General features: G+C 36.2%; 1 protein-coding gene across 4 annotated transcripts; it reads left to right on the top strand.

Moving 5' to 3' along the window:
* Positions 1 to 13330: 13330 nt before the first annotated feature.
* Positions 13331 to 21050, top strand: Zwint (ZW10 interacting kinetochore protein). 4 transcript variants are annotated; one of them, XM_048335456.1, is made up of 8 exons: positions 13331 to 13402; positions 14471 to 14561; positions 14708 to 14831; positions 14993 to 15147; positions 15301 to 15357; positions 15664 to 15806; positions 15886 to 16011; positions 21038 to 21050. In XM_048335456.1, exons 1-7 carry the CDS (start codon positions 13362 to 13364, stop codon positions 15986 to 15988), a joined length of 714 nt encoding a protein of 237 aa, XP_048191413.1. In that variant the 5' UTR covers positions 13331 to 13361; the 3' UTR covers positions 15989 to 16011; positions 21038 to 21050. The 4 variants fall into 4 exon arrangements, with proteins under 4 accessions (XP_048191413.1, XP_048191419.1, XP_048191406.1 ...); XM_048335462.1 differs by lacking the exon at positions 21038 to 21050 and adding an exon at positions 16412 to 17079 and having other exon boundaries at positions 15667 to 15806; positions 15886 to 15990; XM_048335449.1 differs by lacking the exon at positions 21038 to 21050 and adding an exon at positions 16415 to 17079 and having other exon boundaries at positions 15886 to 15990.
* Positions 21051 to 22131: the final 1081 nt, after the last annotated feature.

The raw sequence follows: 22131 nt of genomic DNA, 5'->3' as shown, positions 1-22131 counted from the left end.
CTTCCTTCCTTCCTTCCTTCCTTCCTTCCTTCCTTCTTGCCTGCCTGCCTGCCTGCCTTCCTGAAAAGGAATAATGGCTAGCACTAACATGAATGCATAGTTAATAGAGCATGGCTGAGGGAGGAAGTGTATACCTGCAAGTGAGGCAGGTCTAAAGTGTCTAAATCTCTGTGGTTGAAACCGACCATTTCTGAAATTGTATTACAGTCTATTTTGACTAAGAATTCCAGCATGTATAATTAATAATCCACACTGCTACTTGGTTGAACTTTCTATTATTTGTTATTTTATTTTTTAATTTTTTATTATTTTTTTATTATTTATTGTCAAAGTGATGTACAGAGAGGTTACAGTTTCATACATTAGGCATTGGATAGATTTCTTTTACTGTCTGTTACCTGCTCCCTCATTCCCCTCTCCCCCCGAACTTTCTATTATTGAATAAGTAAGCAAAAGGTGGTTTCAAAAAGTGGTGAGACTTCTGTAGCATCTTTATTGATTGTGACTACATGTACTGATTCCATCTAGTGTCTTAAACTTATGTATAAACAAAGCCATGGGACACAACATGTTTCTGACTGGCATGTATTAAGTAAGGTTGAACAGACTGTAGCTACTTGAGCCACAGCTCATCTAACAATGCAACTGAACTCCTATTTAATAAGGACAAGAAAACTAGAGGAGAAAGTATAACAAAGAGAGAAGTCCTGCTAAGTCAGTTTGATACTTAGTAAAGCCATACTATTTATATTTGGGACTTTAATAGCTTGTTATATGTAATCATATTTACAGTATCCTTTGTTACTCTATGGAGTTGAGAAATTCTAAATAGTTTCTCATACATTTTCAAAGTGCATCTTCCCATAAATATGTTAAGTACATTTTTTAAAAAATTACAATTGCCTCTTCATACACACAAGTAAACTAAACCTCAAATGTTAAGTAACTAGTCCGATATTGAAAAGTTTTATTTCATATTTTAAGTTAATTTATTCATCTATTCACTTATATAATTAGCTCAAATTGATTTAGTACCTTTTTTTGTGCTGAGTAGTATAATGGATGTTTCATTTGTAGGAAAAAAGAGAGGCATTTGCCTTCACAGGACTTATTTAACATTGTACAGGGAGATGTGAATGATAACACTGAAACTGTCACACATGTAATTATAAACTTCAAACCAGTATTATGAATAAAAGTCAGGGTTCTCTAGGGAGGCAGAATGATTAGAAGATCATATGTATGCAACACAGAGGGAGAAAGAAAGGGAAGGGAGGAGGATGGGGGGAGAAAAAGAGACAGAGACAGGTATCGACAGAAACAGAGAATTATAAGGATTCTTTCATGCAATTGTGAGAAGTCCCAAATCTGTCAGCAAAGCTGAAGACCCAAAAGTGCTAGTAATGCAGTTCCTGTCTGAGTACAGAAAAGGACACATATCCCAGGTGGGTAAAGTGAGAGACAGTGAATTCTTTTCCTGACCTTTTTGTCCTATTCCAGCTCCCATCAGATCAGATGAGAGAAGCATTACCACTTCAACAGAGGCTCTCTGGTTTATTTAGTCTCTTAATCCACATATTATCTTTTATAAAGAAATACCTCATGGCCACATCCCAAATAATCTGTACAGAAATTCATCATCAAAATGCTTGTCAAGTTGACACAGTGAATCATGTCATAACCGTTATGAAATAGTGTTAAGGATCTTTTAAACATTTTCTATTGGGACGGGAAAGATAAAAAGGAGGCAGTCATGTGAGCAGTGAAAAGAGCGCTCAGGCATGAGTGTATCATGCTACAGGCATTTCAACTCCTAATTTACATTTGTGGCTCAGCACTGGCCATGGCATTGCATGTGATATGAGCTTCCTTGTATGTGGTTGTGTGTTGAACACCCCCCCCCCCAACTACTACAGGTCTATATATGTCCAGCTGTTTACTGAGAGCTTTGCCTAACATAATAAGATATGAGGGGATAAAAGGAAGAAAGGAGAAACTGAAAATGATGCAGTTATTTCTGAGTACATGGTCAGGAAATTTTAACCATAGGAACTTGTACTTTTCAGGATCAAATTGCCTGAAATAAAGGGACAGAGGCTATATCATTAAGATTTTTCACAGACGGTAGCTCAATTCTATCTCACAAAATGTCTCTCCTTATGTACTTTTATACCTTAGGCAAGAAGGTGATTTCTCTATGAGGTTTCCCAGGCTGCAGAATTTTCTTTTCTTTTCTTTTCTGTTTTATTTACTTATCTTTTTCTTTTTTGTTTCCTAAAATAATCATTTTACATTAAGAAAACTTGTTAAACTTTTCATAAAAATCAGAGAAAACATGTATAAGTGCTTTTAAGTTTCAAAGCCTGTCTGGTTCACTACATAACAGTATCCTCCTCTGAGGAAAGATTAAAGTATTTTTGTAAGAAAATGAGAGAAGTAGAAAAATGAAAAGATCCACTCTAAAGAGTGTCTAATTCTCATGCCATTTGAATAATCAACGTTTGTAAAATGTGGCTGATTTCAAAGGAAGTTATCTCTGAGGAACTGAAGAGAAATGTATTAAAATGGTTATGCACTTTCAGTAGGCCTCATCTCCAATTGCGACTGGCTGTAAGTTGATGCAGTTAGGAGCAGAGAAGCATTTATGTATGATTGAGATCAATTTGGGGATTTAAACTCCAGTGTGGCCATTGGTGGTGATTAATTCTCTGATAATAAAGAGGAGTCTGAGTGCCTTTTCTTTATCCCATACTGTCATTTTTGCATGCAAACCCTCCAGTCTGGTGACTACAAAATAGATTGAGCTAATTCCAGAATAAAAGAATAGCCCAACAATGATTATACTGGACACTAAGAAAACACACACACACACACACACACACACACACACACACACACACACACAGAGTAGAAAATGCCACTGTCATAAAAAACAAAAAGCAGCTTCTAACACAAACCTCAAAAGCAGAAAAAAATATATATGTCCTTATTTGTCCTTGAAATTTCTACTACTCGGTTCATTTTTTTCTCCATGCATGCAAACATAACATTTTTCTTTTTAGGTAATTTTTACTCATTATTCAGAAACCCAGTTTAGGATTTATACCTTTTTTTGCCACTTCTATTCTTGCATTTTGGGGGAGTGATATGAACATTTTAAATTGGTTAAATTAGTCATTTTTGAATAAACACAGTGACCTTCATAATTTGGTTGGCTGTAACCCAACAAAACCTGAATATCAGTGTTTTAGAGTGGCTTTAGGGTTCAACCCAATTATCCTAGGTTTAAATCCCTTGGCTCCTTTTTTAGATGATGTACTTCTCAGCCTCCATGATCATGCATGCCAATCACATGTTCCTTAAAACAAATCTGTCTCTTATCTCTCTCCCTCCTTCCTCCTTCCCTTACTTCTCTCCCTTCTTCTCTCTCTCTCTCATTTCCCTTTCTTCTTCTTTCCCTCCCACCTTCCCCATCTTCTCTCCTCTCCCCTCTACTTCCCTCTCCTCCCTTCCAGATTTCCTCTTGCTGCTATTCTCTGAGAAGACATCAATAATACATCATTACTTCTCTGATTTCAACATTTAGGGTGACACATCAATCACATCTAATTCTCTTTTGCAGAGTGATGTGGGACCTCTTTACAATTCAAAAGAACCTAATAGGAAATATTTTTCTTCTTGATTAAGATCATTTGTTGACCTCCAGTTTCCCTATGAAAGAACAATAAACCATGTTTCATGTGGCCTATTAGCTCTTAGTGACTCAGCTCCTAATTTTAGCCAATAATATTAATTTTCTCTTCCATGTACATGCTGTAATCACCTTGCAATTCTTTCAGATTTTCATTGTTTCTAAAATCATTTCCATCTCAGCTTCTCCTACCCCCCACCCCGCCACCAGCTATTTGCAGGTGTTGAAACACACGTCCTTCACAGTATTCACTTTCCTGACATTTTCTTATCCTTCTTGAAAGCACTTAAAGATTGCTATGAAGAAATGTCTCATGGTTGCCTGATATAAATCAGGTCTCACTGACATTTCCTTTCATAGTACCTGCTTGGTCTCTTCACTAACTAGACTTCTTCATATATTCACTTCTTTGCTTACCCCATATCTGTTACTAAATATTATGCCTAAATCTTATGGCTTAGATGGGGTCTATATCTCACTTTGGCAGAAACAGCTCACGCCTTAGTACACAGCAAATAGTAGACCATGAGTAAATGCTTGTTGATTGGAAAGTGAATGTTAGCACAGAAGATATTCTGACCTGGAAATACACTGACAAAAATAGTGCTTTTTAAAAATATCTGGGAAACAGTTAAGATGGGCTAGACTAAAGTATCGTTTCACTTTGAATACTATGAGGAGCCATTGCAAATGCAAAATGTATGATAGTAAGGTAATCTTTAATGCTCATTTTGTGGTTTTCATAATTTTATCATTTCTATTTCTCTAAAGTGCTAAAAAATAAAAGGCTTATGCTAATTCAAACTAAAATTAAATAAGCCTTGTAGAATTCAAGGGCTGACACTTACTGCCACAGAGTTACTTTCTCCCATCCAAGTACTAACCAGACCCGACCCTGCTTAGCTTCCGAGATCAGAAGAGATCAGATGCGTTCAGGGAGGAAGAGTTAATTTCTATATATGACAGGTGCTGATAAAAGTACAGATTCAATTATATTACCTAGATATAGGTACAGCCATAAAATTAGAGTCAAATATTCATTTATCAAGGTTATTGATATGTGACTAGTGATTGGATTTTACTTGCTAGAATTCACGTTTTGAGTGGCATAGGTTTAGAAAGAAATGTCCTAGGCTGATAGATGTTCATTCTTCCATAAGAAGAAAATAAGGGATTTAATTGATGTCACCAGTGGGTATTGTCAGAGTAATCGGCTTTTTCTTTCTTGTTATTCCTTGAAAAATGTCTATACATATTCTAGGATGCCTTAGAGTGCTAGTTATCACATTGATATTCTCAACAATAGGTGAATGAGGGTCCCTCTTCCTTTTCAAGGACACTTCATGGTAATATTTTTAAAGAAGCTATATTTGCATCTCAATAGCTAGCATGCTACAAGAGACATTATGAGATAAATCTTCTTAGTCTCATTAAAATGTGCTTATCTTTTCTTTTTCTTTCTCTTTTAGGTGAGTAAGAAGCAAATGTTGGCTATTCAGAGTATATTTTGTGCCACATATAAGGTACTTGGGGGAATATAAAGCAGCAAATTCCCTACAATTACAGAGGAATTCAAATCTAGCCCAAAACTCCAAATTGTCATGTACAAATCTACTTGAAAACTAAAGATCATATGAGTCACGAGACAGAGGACTTCAAGAAAGAAGGAGTAATAAGACAGAAGTCAGAAGCAGTAGAATTTGTAGATAAATGAATATTTGTTAAGTGAACTAGATGTCCTACAGATATTCTCCAATCACTATTATAAATAACTTCATAGTTCATATGACAAAAATTTAAAGCCTATTCCCTTTGGGATGCTATCACAAGTCACTATAAGCTAGGTTGTGAGATAATTTCTTATGAGGCTAGAGGTTGAGTTGTACAAAATAAAAGAGCTTGTGGATCAGGTACGAGATGAGGACTGACTTATTGGTTTTTAGGCGACCATATCCTACACATGGTATAAAGTGTGAAAGAGCTTAAAATGGTCTTTTTTAAATATTTACTTTATTAAAGCAGTGACTCAATCATGGGAGATCTACCCTTAGGAATCACTATTCCCAAAGTTCATATTTTCTCATACAATGAAGATATACATTCAGTAGAGTTTATGTATACATATGTACATTGTCATACACTCAACATGTCAGTCTTTAGTGGACCCATGTGTATACACCCCAGCACCACAGATAAGTTATTCATCTTGACACACTGAATCATTTTTACTATGGAGTGTCCTGGCTCTCAAAACTACTGAGTATCTAAGAAAAGCATCTATAATCGGTTGCCTTTAGTCTGATGATCCCATTTCTGAGGCAAGACTTCAGAGGTAAACAAAGTCAGTCTAACATAGTCTATTGTCTCTTAAAGTCTAGAACATTCAGTCCCCTTTCTAAGTTTTGTTGCTATTCAGAGAATTAATTTCCCCCATTTCACCATATTTGTGGTCTTTGTAGTGAACCATTAAAAGTCAATGATGATGCATTAATCACATCATTTTAGTGAGTATATTTCATTCTTAAAAGGAATAAAAACATTATTTCCACACAAAGTATATGAGTTCCTGTACAGACAAGTTTACCAGCTCAACATGTGGGAAAATTATGACAAGATGAATTGCAAAACATATTTCACTGTCTTTACAGTATCTGTCAGGGAGGTAACTATTGACATGAACTGCACAGAGGTGTGATAGTGAAAATAATTAGAAGTCCTTTATGATGGTAAAGTCTCTTTTTCTTCTTGTTTCAGGGATAGCAGTAGGCAACAGAAAGAAGAGTGTGAGAGAAAAAAATGACAGCTCATCAGTGTTTGTTATGTGTCTGAAATTTACATGTCACTGCATGCACAACTAGCTCATCATCCAAGTTCTTTTATGCAGATGACCTTACTATTGTACATATGCTGAATGTTAACTGAAGGGCCAATCATGTTTCCCTGAGATTAGAACTGAAATTATGGGAATATCATTTAAGCACAAATGACAAAACTGCTTTTTTCATAAAGATGAAAATCAGAGACACAAAGAAACCTATTTCATGTCCCAAAGCCAGAGGACACACTTTTCAGTAGACAATTTTATGTTGTCTAGTTTGAGTTCTATAGCAATCCCATGAGAATGTCAGTATATGTTTCCCATTTCATTTACTAAGTTCCACTTAGAAATATTAAGGAAAATGTTATCCTTATAGAAAGAAAGGACATGAGAAACATTATTAGCTGTTAAAGTTTAAGGCACTATAGAGGTCATTGAACCTGTTTTTCTTTTTTTTCCACTTTACAATTAAAAGCATTTGAACAAGTGCAAGCAGCTTATTCAAAATCAGGCTATTACGTGAAAGTGAATCTAAGACTCGGTACTACTGTTTTGATAATGGTGCATTTCCTCCTTTCCTTCCTCCCTTTCTCCTTCTCTCTCTCCTTTCTTATTCCCTTCCTTTCTTCTTTTGTTTTTCACAGTAGCAGAGTTTCAACTCAAGGTCTTCAGCTTGGTTGGCTGCTCTCTACCAATTGAGGCAAACCTCCAGCTCTCCTTTGTGCTGGTTAATATTTTAGAGATAGACTCCTAAAATTAGATTCATCCTGTTATTATCCTTCTGAGTAGCTAGGAATACAGTGTAAATCACTGACACCAAGCCCTACTCTCTTTCTATAATTTGTCATCACCCCTTAACTATGTTAAGTGAAATTGACGTAATAAATCATCAAACACATGTAAAGTCTAGAAGGATATTACTAGAAAATTCTGTACTCATACTTCTCAAAATTTGGTCCACAGACTAATGAACCTCTTTTCTTCATTACTTCATATTCCAGTAATTTTGTCTTGTTTTCCTTCATGATGTTTTTATTTTTATTATGTACTTAGACATGTGAAGGACAAGATGAACATTGTTCCCCAGTCACAAATACAAGCTACATATGGTAGGCATAAAACACATTAGAGTTTAATTTTAAAATATTTGATTAACAAATGATTAATATTCATGGTCCTACTTTGCTATTCATTTTGTGATTATTAAATTCATTTTGTATATGTATACTATATTCTTCATGAGAAACAGGGCGTAGTTTACTAAGCATTTGTCATTACATTTTATTTAATTGAAAATAATGTTTGACTTTCATTTTTCTGTTTAAATAATAAATTAAATAAATTATGTAGAGGCCCAAAATCAATTGCTTCCATTTTCGTTACCCTTAAACAACTAGTATATGCACTTATCTCTAGTTTATTTTTTCTTAAATAGAAAAGATTTTTATATGACCATCAGTCTTAAAATACAAGGTATTCTTTCCTGTATTATAGTTTAATTAATTTTGATATAATTCCATGGTTCATTTGTCCATACAGAGCAATAAGATAAAAGTGTTCTAGCTATCTGAGTAACAGGAAATACAATTTCAATTCTCAAGAACAAATAAAGCATGATACCAAAATGGTTATGGGTAAAAATAATTTTACAATTAATAGCTAAATAATGTGATTAAATAACTGAATGACATAAAGCTATAACATCATACTCAGTTTCAAATTGGTTAAATGCGTCTGTTAGACAGACTGTAACACAATTCCACAGAGTTATTTGGTTTATTAAAACACAAGTTTATTGTCTCACTGTTCTGGAGACTGGAAGTACAAATGCATGTACCAAAGGTGGTGGTATCTGCTGAGATCTCTCTTATTGACTTATATAGTTATACTACCTTCTTGATATGTGCTTATTTTTCACTCTTCCTCTTAAAAAAAATAAAGACACCAGTGGGACTGCATTGTGGCTCAGCTTTTATCACTTAATTTAAGTCATAATTGAGTATGTAGTCACACTTGTTTAATCATGATTTGTTTTTTGAAAACTCTTTCTCTAAATACAGCCCCAATGAGATATGAGATTTCAACTAGAGTGGGACACTATTCACTTCAAAGTATTGACTTTAAAATTTCATTACAAACTACTGGGTATTATAGAATAATACTCTTGGACTTCCCGGAAATATGCTACTGTTGGTCCTTCCAGTTATTTTGGACTGTAGATTATATCTACATACTTCTTCTCAAGGTTATCATGATATTCAGAATAATAATAAGGGAATAATATGAAGGAATTGGGACATGTTTTTATTATAAAGCCTAAGTAGGTAATAACATTAAGACAGCACCATAAGCCAGACTCTCTGGTACTTCACCTATATTTTGTTACATGATTTGATTCTTCAAGTAACTCTAAAGTCTGTGAAATATAATTATTTTCAGTAGATTTCAGAAGAAAACCTTATTCATATTTCCATGGCAAAGCATAGCTCTGCTTCTCTTCACCTGTGTAGCTGCTAGAGCTTTCCCAGACCCTAAACTTCGCTAATGTTCTTGACCTTATTTATCAAGACTCAATGTGTACAGCTGATGTTCAAGAGGATTTACCATCTGAAGAAGAGATAGAATTTCAGTCCAAAGACAAAGGATGTCAAAAAGATAAAGAATAAAAACCAGACTTTTATTTGGTATGGTCTGGTAGAAATTAGTGAGGAGAAAATAGTAAAAAGTTTAGAATGTCTACGTTGTGTAGAAACTGTAAAAGAATTAGAGACATTGAATCTAAAATATTCACATTTATTTCATGAACGCCATGTACCATGACTTCACACTGTATTCAGTGAATGCAGTGTTTGATTTTGATGTTCAAAATATGCATTAAAAACTTCCTAAGAGGTGAGTATATATGTGTGTGTGTGTAAAAGCTCAAATTATTTTTGGTAAGCACATTGTAGAAAAGCTCTTATTAACTCTGAAAAGTATTACTTCTTCCATTTGAAAAGAGTGACCACAGTGTCATTTATAATCATGTAACATACTGTTTACCTGGTAGGTGGAGTGTGTAGATTGATTTCCAAAATGTGTGTTTATAAAACTATTATATTATGACAAATAATATTACAATGATAGATGTTTGTATTTTGCTGACAATTCTCAATTCCAAGATATGCTTAATATTCTTTACGTATAATCATGTCTGAGTTTGGGCCAAAAGAATTGACATATGCACCCTCAGCATATTCCTAATGACTTCATACAGAAAAACAGTTTTAAGTACTAATGGTACCTAAATGATACACTCCACTAATTGTAGGGGCAGACTGTGTCAGTGCAATAGAATATTCGTTCAATAATGCAAGCCAGAAGTTCTAACAAAGGCACAGACTGCATTAATAGTTGGATGCACATTAGATTTGATGTACTTGTCCTTGATGCTCCAAAGTCATAGCCACTACATGGATTTCTCTCAATGTGTGAACATATTTGGAAAACCAAGTGTGTGACCAGCTGCTCACAGGTGAAATCTCTGTTAGCCTTTCATTTTTGAAAGCTTCACTACTTTAACATATACCAAACATATGCCATTGTTTGGGCAAAATGAATACAATCCCATATTGTTTTTCACCAATCCATTGAATTACTAGTTTTTCCTACTGCTCCAGGCTGTTCCAAGGAGACTGCATGTTGCCAAGAGAGCTGCAACTAGAAGCTTAACAGACCAGGTTTTATACACAGGAAATATGTTTATACAATTAAATTTACTGTCTCAAATTCTACATTCGTTACTAACACAAGCAGTGTTCTTTTTCCAATATGCAATGTATTCATTAGCTTAGACTACTGCCAACACCACTTTCTTTCCTTTTATGCTTCTTTCATTTCTATAAATGCTGTTAGTTAACTTTTCGCAATTTTGTTTCACAGGTACCTAGTACGTTTTAGAATCACTGATTATTTCTCATGATATAAAAATGTCATAGCCAGGCATAGTGGCACAAACCTATCATCTCAACACTTGGGAAGCAGAGATAGGAGGAACTCAAGTTCCAATCCAATCATAAACTATATAGAGGAAATCCATCATAGAAGAATTTAGGAAATGTTCCAATGGGTCAAACATGGATTAGACTGATTTCCCAAGTGCATTAATATTTAGTATGATTTATAATGTTTACATTTTATAGTACCTATCATTAATTAGCTGTCCATGTGTGATTTGTGATGGTTATTGAATGGTAAAACCAAATCAACATAGCATTTAGCTTAACTATGTACAATGCAGATACTTTTATTGAAATGAAAAAGAAATATTTATACAAATAAGTTGAAATTATATCCTTAAAAATGAGATGGAAGCCTTGGGAACATTATAAGTATGTGTGTGTTTAATTCTTCAAATAAATAATAATAATTAGGCTGGGATGCAGCTCAGTGGCAAAGCACTTGGCAAGCAAGTGCAATGTACTGGGTTCAATCCCCAGTACCAAAAAAAAAAAGACAAAAAAATACAGTTGAAATAAACCCAAATAACCACAACAAATCTCCTGCTTTCTGGCTTTCATCATGGCATTTCAGTTCATTACTACCAGAAAACAAAAGCTAGAAAGCTGGAGGGTTAGACTGTAATCAGAAAGATTGAATAGGCTTTCATGGGCATTTGCTTCTAGTGAGACATCCTCTCAGGAGAGCCTTGTAATTTAGTTCAAATAGTCTGTGTCCAAATTGCATGGCTGCTGAGCATTTTTGGAGGAATGACAGATTAGATAGGGAATTGAGAAATGCATAAGTCAGAATCTATCCATCTGGAATTAGCAAGCCAAGGCAAGAATTGTCTTATGATCTGCAATTTAGATGCTAAACATGAGGATCATTCCTAAAACAAAATACATTCTTTTGATCTGTAAGTTCCAGCAAAGAATCACTGTAGCTAGCATCATATTAATACTGACTTTCTGATTCATAGTTCATAGAAGACCAGCAATAGCTTTCTGAACTAAATGCTAGGCATCCGGTATGGCCTTTCTAAAGTGTTTCAGTGTAAACCAAAATTCGTTTTAAGTTTACTGATCAAGATGGCACTGGAAAAAAGATAGAAAATTATGAAAGGTAAAGATTGAAAATCATACTAAACCTCAGTGCAATTGGGTAATTTGTCTAATCCATGTTTTAGACAATGAAGCATTTCCTAATTTCTTATATGATGAACTACTGATAAAAAATGTATGCCATTATCCATATCTTGGCTCTTATTTACGTGTAACTCCTTTAATGAGCTGACTGAAACAGAAACAAAAACATTAATATCAAGAAATTAAACACAGTATTTTTTCCAGAAATCTTCTTTTATGGCTGGCAGCCCTTTAAACTTGGGTAACAATTATGGAAATCAGTTTGGAAGTTCCACCAAAAACTAAATGTAAAATTATCCTATGATCCAAAAATATCATTCTTGGTCATTTATCCAAATGAATATAAATGAGGATATAACAGTGAAACTTGAATAAGCATGTTCATTGCAGCATTATTCATTATATTCAAGTTATGGAAACAACCCAGATGCCTTACAATGAAAGCACCAGGAAAAGTTTATGAATCATTTTCTGGGTTCTTTGTTTTTTAATTTTTTTTATCATGTCTTCTTACCACAGTATGACTAACATTCCATTAAAAGGATGTTCTTTTTTTTTTTTCCATTCACTAGATCATGGTACGTTGGTTTTACTTTGGGTGTTTAAGAATAATATTGCTATTAAGTTTTTGTGCTGGGTTCTGTTTGCACATGCTTTCTTTTCTTTGGATACATGTAGTTGTGAAACTGTGGCTTTCATGTTAATTATGGTTTACATTTTTAGGAGCTGTGAAAATTGTTTCCCAAAGCATATGAACGGTTTTACCTTCCCACCAGGAAAATTAGAGTTCCTCCTTTAACACATTCTTATCATCTCTTTGATTATAGTCACTTTATCTTTTTGGACTTATGGGATCTAGTTTTAACCACTGCTTTGATGACCTTATCTCTTGATTCTGAGATTTATTTAAGATCTAACCAGTGACTAGTTTTTTTTTTTTTTTCCATTATAAATTTTCACTTAGTCAAGCTCGGTAACTAGTAACTACTACACATTGTAGGTTGTAAAAGTTCTTACTAACTTACATTTACTACCTTACTTTCTAATTTACGTTACTAATTCTTACTCTGTACAGTCTCCAGGCATTATTAAAAACCTCTGGTGAAACTTCTTCAGATGCTGATGTGTGTGCAAGCAAGTGATCAAGGAAACTGCAGAACGCCGAGCTTCCTCTCCGAGGAGTTCTTTCCCTTCTCAGACATTCTGCAGAAAACGATTGCAGCCACGAGATTTCAGAAACAAAGCCAAGCACTGGGCGCTGTCTGGCTCCCCTCTCCTCCACCCTGTCTTACAAGCAGCTAAGCTTTCAACTCTCACGGTTCCCTACGCCTCAGCTTTTCAGCAGACAGTCCCAACTTGCACTAGTAACTTTTGAAAATGAAGCGTGACTGTCATTTCCTCTAAATGAGAAACTCAGGAAAAAGTTTCAACTTTTAGAACTTGTAACGCAGAAAGCCTCTGCAAGCTATTAGCCTGCAGAACCCACTTCCGGTTTCCAACACCAGGTATGGGTTTTTGCGCATGCGCCTGAACGGCGTTAGCCCGCCTCAGCACCTAGTTACAACTGCGCCTGCGTCGAGGCGCGGGCGGCGATTCGGAATTTACCAATCAGAGCGCTGAACGCTCCTTAATCCCCGCCCCCAAACTTGGTAGCCAATCGTCTGTTCTGGCGCGCAGTTCCAGGTGAATCCAAAACAGACTAAGGGCAGCTGAGCGCGGTGCAGCCATGGACGCCGCGGAGACCGAATTGGAAGCGGTAACGCTGAAGTAAGTATTTGTTGCCGCATGGCAGCTGGGAGCTGGCTGAGATGGGCTTTAGTCCATGGAAGGGACTCTGAATAGCTGTTGGAGCTCGACCCCGATGTGAATTGATTCTGACCTCAGTCTCCAGGGTTTTAATTCCGGAAGGCCCCGCGCCGGGAGTATTGGTCTCCGAGGGCCGGTCGCCCCTTCTCTCTCCAGAGGTGCCCTAGAAGGGGACAGTTCCGTTCCTGTCTATCCATAGCCTTTTTCACGTGTTCTTAAAGTAGTATGCACATCCCAGAGCCATCCTAGAAGGGCACTATAATTTCTGTCTTGCTGCTCCCAACACATTTCCCAAGTGGGCTGTGTTTTGGAGGGTGAGATAGAGCTGCCTACAGCTCCACGGCCAGCTTTTGGGTGGTTAACTGGAGTCTTGTGGAATTTACTGCCTGTGCTGACCTCGAAATGTGTTCCTCACGTCTCAGCCTCCGGAGTAGCTAAGGATTCTAGATTTGAGTCACCTGCATCCCACCCGCTGTGAGCTCTTTTATCCCGAAGCAGTGGGCAGATCCAGTCTGAAGAAGTAGTTGCCAGGTCCCGAGACCACTGTGTGCATCCTTGAGAGCCCTCTGTCAGGTGCCCATTCTCAGATATTCTGACACCCAGACTCACAACTAGTGATCTCTGCTAGAAGGGCTCCCGAGCTCCACAGAGCTTTGCCCTTATTCTGTCTGCCCTTCTCCTGCATACCTTCATGTCTTCAGATTTTGACCCAATAGTTATTTTTTTCTTTTTTGCCAGTCCTGGCCTTGAACTCAGAGCCTGAGCACTGTCCCTGGCTTCTTTTTGCTCAAGGTTAACACTCGTTATTTTTTCTTTGACTTTGTTTTTAGTTCCTTCCCCTCCTTACCATCTCTTAGTCCTTTTCCTCATGACAGTACGGTATGCAACATGGACTTACTTGGTATCAGACTGGTGGCACTTCATGCACTTGTACAAACTGATCAGAGTAATACTTTGAGTATTGACACACACATCCTCAGATGTACATGTGTGTAACTACATTTCATTGCTGTTTCCTTGCACCTCCAGGGTCCTGGATGAAGCAGCACATGTGCTAGAACCCGTGGGTCTGCAAGAAGAGATAGAATTGCCAGCCCGGATCTTGGCTGAATATGTGAGGGTATGTTGGATATGGACCCCAGGTTTTCAGAAGTTTGGAGCTAGCCCTAGGATCCTCTGTTGAATTATTGGGACTATGGAAAGCAACCTTGTTGGCTTATACTGCAAGTAGGTAAGGATATTCCTTGTTTCCTCCCTCTTAAACAGAACTCCAGAAAGAAAGACAAGCTACTTTGCAGTCAGCTGCAGGTACTAGACTTCCTGCAGAATTTCCTGGCTCAGGAGGATACTTCCCACGGCTTGGACCCCTTGTTTTCTGAAGACATGAGCCGTGAGTAGACTAGGGATTGAGATAGGGGCTGGGGCTAGGTGGCTAAGGAGAGAGATATGTTAATTCTGGTATATGGCTAATGGGGGGACTGAGGCCTAGTTATAGGGAGGCAAGCTAGAGGACAGCTTTACTCATGTTCTCATTCCTGGTGCTCACCTCAGGACAGAATGCTACTGCAGCCAAGGAACAATGGAAAGAGCTGAAGGCCACCTACCAGGAGCACGTGGAGGCCATAAGAAGTACCCTGTCCCGAGCAGAGGAGGCCCAGAGGAAGCGAGTCCAGCTCCAGGAGGCCTTTGAACAGCTCCAGGCTAAGGTGCACCTAGGGTACTTGAGTTGAGGTTACTTGAGTTGAGGGAGAGAAAGGCAAGAAGGGAAAGAGGAAAGGATGAATAAGCTGGGTTGTATTTACTTGCTCTCTTCAAAAGCCAAACCTGAAAAAAAGTCATTTTCCCTTTCTAACCAGCAGAAACAAGTGGCCATGGAAAAATTCAGAGCAGCACAAAAACAGCGGCAGCTGCAACAGGTGTTCCTATTTTAAAGTACATAGGTTCTTGCTCCCCTGCCCCTTTTCTTCTCTCTCCCTCTCTCCCTCTCTCCCTCCCTCCCTCCCTCCCTCCCTCCCTCTCTCTCTCTCCCTCTCCCTCTCTCTCTCTCTCTCCCTCTCCCTCCCACTCTCCCTCCCTCCCTCCCTCCTTCTCTCTCTCTCTCTCCCTCTCCCCTCTCCTCTCTCCCTGTTCGTTTGAGGCCCAAACTAGATTAACCTGGAGGGATCGGGAGATGGGTGTAAGGCATCATTTGATGAGCCATGTTGCTCTTCCACTCCTGGTAGCAGAAGAATCTGCAGAGTCTGGCAGAAATTTCTGCAGAGGTAAAGGAGCGGCAAATAGCAACTCAGCAACAGCTTGAGCAATTGAATCAGGAACTTGGAACTCTAAAACAGCAAGAAGGGCAGGAACAAGACAAACTACAGAGGTGAGATTTGGGAATGTGCACTAAAAACTTAGGTAATTCGTCTGAATTTCTTCTTTTCACATTTACATCCTCCTTCCAGGCACCAGACTTTTCTCCAACTGCTGTATACCCTACAGGGCAAATCCTCCATCCCTGAAGACAAAGCTACCACAGGAGCTTCCCCAGCACCTGCATCTCCTTAAGGGTAAGACTGTTAGTTAATTCAGTCCCAGGATAAGAACACTGGGTACATAATATCCTTCAGGATGAGTGAAAGAGAGGACTGGGAGGTAGAGAAGTTAGGAAGCTGATATGACCAGTCGTTTAGGCCCTACTTCTCTGAGGTCTGAAGCCCACAGTTTTTAGAAGGTACCTGGATAGGAGCATGGGTAAGGATCCTAGGTAAAGATCAAAGTCCAACTCAGGGTTTGATGTCACTGATGAGGTGTGGAAAAAAGGGGGCTTCTGGTTTACTTCATTTTGTATTTGAGATCTGCTGTCTGTCCAGTATATAATGGAGACTGGATGTGGGAATGAGTGTGTGTTGTAGTTGAAGGGTTGAAATTTAGCACATTGTTCTCATGCATGGCCCTCCAGGACTAACTCTTGCTTTCTTTCTTCTCCAGCAGAGTGGACTGTGAACTTGAGTACTGACCATTTCAATCTCTAGTGGTTTTTTGTTTTGTGTGGTTTTTTTTTTTTCAATTAAAAACTCCATCTGTCTCTGTTACCTATTTGTTACTTTCATAAGGTGGTGGGAAGAATAATGGTTATTGAAAAGCTAGGTAACGTTACAGCAGCTGCACTGATATGAATGATTGGAAAGAGAATGAGTGTCCTCATTAGTTGTTTACTCAAATCATATGAGGCAGATATTGTGAGCTTAATTTAGGGAAGAAAATCCTTTATGTTAGTGGTTAGCTGTGAAAAGATAATTTTATTGATGCATGTGGTTGTTAGATTCTTACTTTGTGCCAAGTAAGACCCTTCATATGAATACAAGTAGCTACATACAATAGTGAGTTCCCTAACCTGTTTTAGAATGTCCTGATACCTTTTTGTGCATTATACTTCCTTGATTTGTGTGCATTATATTTCCTTGATCACTCTTACTCATTCACTTTGATTCAAAGATTTGCTTCTATAATCTATTATATGTTTTATTTGTTGTTCAGTGGGATCTTCTGTTTTTTCCATGGAGAAGTTCCTTTGTAAGTTCCTTTTTTTATCAGAAGATAATCTGTATTTCAGCTTTTTTTTCAAATAAACATATAAGATTATACTTTACAGACTTTTGTGACATTTTCTACTGTAATTGTTTCTTTAGGAGTTTTTAAAAATAATTGTGATGTTTTCTACTGTACTTAATGGAAGGTAATACAAGTTTATTCTAATTTGCTTGAATGGCACCTATATAGTAAAAAAGTTTGTGAAGAGAAGCAGTTGTAGCTTTGGTGTGATCTTTGTTCAATCTTTTCCATGTGGGTTTGGCGCAAATGTGTATTTCAAGTTTGTGTCTGATGTTTTATTTATTTTGTAGAGTGCATATTTTATCTCCTGAGAGAAGTGTGTGCAAATCTCTGAGTTTAACAATGGGTTTGTTTTATTTTTCCTTATACTTTAATTAAGTTTGCTTTACACTATTTGTGGCCACCTTATTAAGGTACATATATTATTGCATTTGTATCTTTATTCTTAACTGAACTTTTGCATTTGTGTAGTCCTTTTAGACTTGAAATTTGTTACTGTTAATATATCTTTGTGAACTCTGTTCAGTTAGCCTTTTCCTTGTACATCTTTCCCTTGAATTGAACTTGAGTTTCAACGCTTCTTTATTGTTATATGTATTTGTAAATGTTTCTTATATACTTGTTTGTTTGTTAGTTTTATGTCCTTCATTTTATTTATTGATTGGTACCTCTTTGCTTGGTTAGCCTTCATTGAACAAATCTAAATTGTGTATAAGATGGATTTTAAACAAAAGTGAAGCTTAGAAGGTTGATTAATGGACCATCCTTTTTTTTTTTCATTTGGTGCCAGTCCTAGGACTTGAACTGAGGGCCCTAAGCATTTTTACTCAAGGCTCTTCTAATTGAGCCACAACTCCACTTGTCATTTTGATGCTTATTTGGAGATAAGAATCTCGCGGATGTTTTTGCCCTGGCTGGCTTTGAACCATAATCCTCAAATCTCAACCTTTTGACTAGCTAGGATTACAGGCATAAGTCACTGGCACCCCGTGGCCTCGTCTTACCTAGTACATTTATTCAGCTTATTCTAGCCATTTATTTTCTCAAACTTAGATTTTTTACCATTATTTTATCTGGATGGTGCTTTGTAGTATCTACAATTTTGCACTTCTTTTTTCATTGTTTTAATGTGAAATAACATCACCATCTAAAATAAATACCACCTGATTTCCCTTGGTTAATGTATATATCATATATTGCATACATTTTCTTTTGAATGCAGAACAAAAAATTATTCAGGAATTTATTTTTAGACATTAACTTTAACTTAATATATTAAAGGTATTTTCCCCAGTTAACTGGTTTTCATTGTTGTTCATGAGAAATCAGCTACCCACTTAAAAACTATAGTATTTTCTCCCCTTTCAACTTTATTAAGGAAAACTTGACATGAAAATATGTATATTTATGATGTATATATACTGATATTTGTGAAAGAACTCTATCTTCTTAGCAGTTTTTAAGTATGCAATACATTATTGACTATAGTCACCGTTTTATGTAATAGATTTCCAGGACTTTCTCTGTGTGTGTGGTTTTTTTTTTTTTTTTGTCTTCTTTTTTGGTACTGGGGATCCAAGCCCTCCAGGACTTTCTCATATGTTCTCCTTGGCTACTTACAAACATCCTCCACAATAGTCTTATTGTGTTATTAATGCTTTGGAGTCTGCTTTTACTTGTAATTAGTTGTGCTTTCTGTATCTATAGTTACTAATTGTTCAGTAATTCAGTATTTTTTAGCCTAAAGTTTTAAGAAATATTCTTTTTTTGTTTGATATTTTAAGCTTCTAAAATACTTTAATAATAATTATTTTAATATTGGTGAGAAGACTGATGTACAATGCAGTTTTATATCTTACAAGGAGATTGTGTACGTCAGGGAAACATCTTGAAGTACAATACGTCAGGCTTTTCCTTTTTACATTATGATTGTGAACTTCTAATTTAACAGAGAAAGAGAACATAAAATCTATTTTTGTACATTAAAAAACAAAACAAACACTATAAAGAATCCACTTCCAAAGTATCTTGTAAAAAGAGCACGAATGAGATGAAGGATAAAGCAGAATCCTTGATGGCACATACAAGCAGAAATGGAGCTCAGGATGTCTGGACTCTTTTAAGAAATATTCTTGACTTCCCTTATAATATCTGCTTCTGATATCAGCTACATTTTCTAAAGCTTTTTAATATCACCTTCTTTTGAGTTTATTCATTCTAAATTACATTGTAGTTTCTGTGAATCTGTTGTGTTCATAGGTTTAAAAATACTATTAGTTGTATTACTTTCCCAAAACAATATGAGAGAAGTAAACCTTGCTCAAGGTCCAGTATCACAACTTGTTGAGAATCTTTGATATTTATGTCATGTGTTTCTGTCAGGCAATTCTTGATTTTCCTAAAGAATAATTCCAGCAAAGCCAGTGCCTTCTATTATTTCTGTACCAATTTGAAATATATAAAACTTTTAAAACTCTGGCTTCATAATTCTCTACCTATCCTATTAAATATTATGACAAGAAAGTTTCCTTCATGCTTCTCTTTATAATACCAGACTTGTAGTTCTTGGAGCACTGGTGATCTACATAGGTCTTAAGTGTCCCTAAAAATAAATACTTTTCCTGTGTCATCAGTATGAACTTAATGTGGAAGTGGGCTTCTGTATCTTATTGTGGCATTATTTTCATGAACTTATTCTTCTAAAGGGAAGTAAATTGAGTATCTAGAAGTGTATAGAATTATTAGCTATAGTACTTGAGAAATTTGGGCTAACTTTGAAAATAGAATGATTACCTGGTTTCACACAGTGTTAATTTTCTCCCTTTTCAGAGCCTTCCTGAGGTTAATACAATCTTAAAGGACTTAAGTAACTTGTACTGAAATGTTTGTCTTCCTTTTTAAGCCTTTTTATGTCTTTTCCTTATGCATAAGTTTTGAAATACTAGTGAACTGTGAAATTAAATAAATTGATTTTATTATTATTCTCAGCCCAGTCTTTAAATGACCCTTTTGATACATAGAATATTGGACTCTGATGAACAGTGTTTGGAATTGTAATCTATTAATTAACAAACATGCTTCACTGAAACACTTTGTTTTTAAGCCTTTTGTAAACCAGCAGGCATTAGTTAGAGCATCAACAGTTTTTAATATTAGTTCTGAAGCCTTTTTGAACTGACATATTTGTAGGGTATAATTTCCCACTTAGTTAATTTGAATTTATAGCTATTAAGGAAATCTTCACAGACTTTCACCTCAAAATAACATTTTAGCATATTCAGAAGTATTTCTCATTAAAATGTAGTTATATGATATTTCAACTTGATCATATGTCTAATTACATGACCACAATTTATACTTTGGATATGTATTTATAGGAAGATATTTCTTTTTGGGAACAGAAGTTGTTCCAGTCCTAAACAAATGAGATATGGATTAAGATGATCAGCTAGTCTACAATTAAAGGAGTAATTTGAAATTAGTTTGTTTTTTTTTAATGAAATGTAGAACTACCTTTAATTGTTTACTTTGGTTAATGAATACAGTGGAGTAACTGGAGAGGATACATTGGTTCTAAGTAGAAAATTATTCTTAATGATAACTATCATATCTACCTTTTCTTCCAGTGTGCCATTTACAACATGAGAAAAAAGAGGAAAATGAAAAAAATGGCTACTTCATTATAGGAATTCAGTGATAAAAATGTTTCATACATACATGGTTTTTGCCTACACACACAAACACAAAATTGGCAGAAAGCTGGAGTTAAGGCAGGAAGTGAATGTGACTGATAGGTGGAGCTTTTTTGTTTTTTTGAGATGCTGATCCTGTCATAAGCATTATCTTTGCATTCATAGATGAGTATATATAACAGAGACCTCAATCTTGATTAGTTCTTACTAAGTATGTATCGGGTGATAGAATGGAAGGCTCCCCCCAAAGAGCTGCCCTTTGAACTCAATTTTAAATAGATGAAATTAACATGTAAATGTTCTCAAATAGCTATTGAATTATAGCTTGAAAATTGTAGAACAGTTATCCTGCTTTGTCAAAGTTAAAGTTTGGAGAAAAAAAAAAAAAAACAACCAAAACTGGAAAAGGTAATTCAAACTAATATAATGGTTCTAAAAGCTAACAAAGTTTTGGCAAAAAACGACAGAGGATAATTAACACTAATAAAAAATCAGTAATGAAGTTTAGGGAGTGAGAATCATGTAATTTCAAATGCAAATGGCTAGGGTTTAAAACTAAATAGAAGATACTAAGGTAGGAAAGACTTAGTGAGTTTGCAATGTTTTCATTTTGCTTTTGTTTTGTGCTTGAACTCAAGGGCCTTGGATTCTCAGGTTGCTTGTTCCCAGCTATTGCTCTACCACTTGAGCAACCACACTTCCAGCTCCAGCTGTTTGCTGGTTAATTGAAGTGGAAGTCTCACAAGCTTTTCTCCCTAGGCTGGCTTGGAACCAAGATTGTCTGGGTATCAGTGTCTAGGACTACAGGCATGGGTTTTTAAAACTACCCTTACAGCTATAAAGTCAAACCTGTCACTGAAGCCATAACCAATAGAAGTTTTCTACTCTGGCAAAAAATCTCCACATGGATTTTAATATATTGAAATAAAACCGAGAGAACTCTTGCTCACTGATGAGTTTTTGGCAAATTACTCATTTAAAAAAGCAGAACAAGTACTTCCATCCTTACTGCTTACTGAGACTTGATATAATGACAGTAGCTGAAAAGCTGAAGCCATTTTAGGCAATTAGATGTCATAAGAAAACACTGAAGTGGCACCAGAATTGAGCCTCTATTTTAGAATGTTGTTACTTTGAAAGGGCTACTTTAAGAGAACACAGGGATTGTAATTATGCACTGCTGCGTGTTATGCTCACATTTTATGTGTATAATCACTAAAGCGGCTCAGTGACACTTGTGTTCTGGGATGGTGACAGTTACCAATCAAAATGAGAACCCACCTACTGGAAAGTAGTGAGCCCCCTAACTCTCAGGCTGGTGTTTTTTGATAATAGTCACTGAGGTCTCATAACATTCTGAAAACATTGGAGTGCATTTGCCACTGTGCTGAGTCCTTAATTGTA

Source organism: Perognathus longimembris, chromosome 2, assembly GCF_023159225.1.
Source record: "Perognathus longimembris pacificus isolate PPM17 chromosome 2, ASM2315922v1, whole genome shotgun sequence".
Classification (NCBI taxonomy): Eukaryota; Metazoa; Chordata; class Mammalia; order Rodentia; family Heteromyidae; genus Perognathus; species Perognathus longimembris.
The sequence above is the reverse complement of the archived record's forward strand: the minus strand, read 5'-3'. Positions and strand labels throughout refer to the sequence as shown.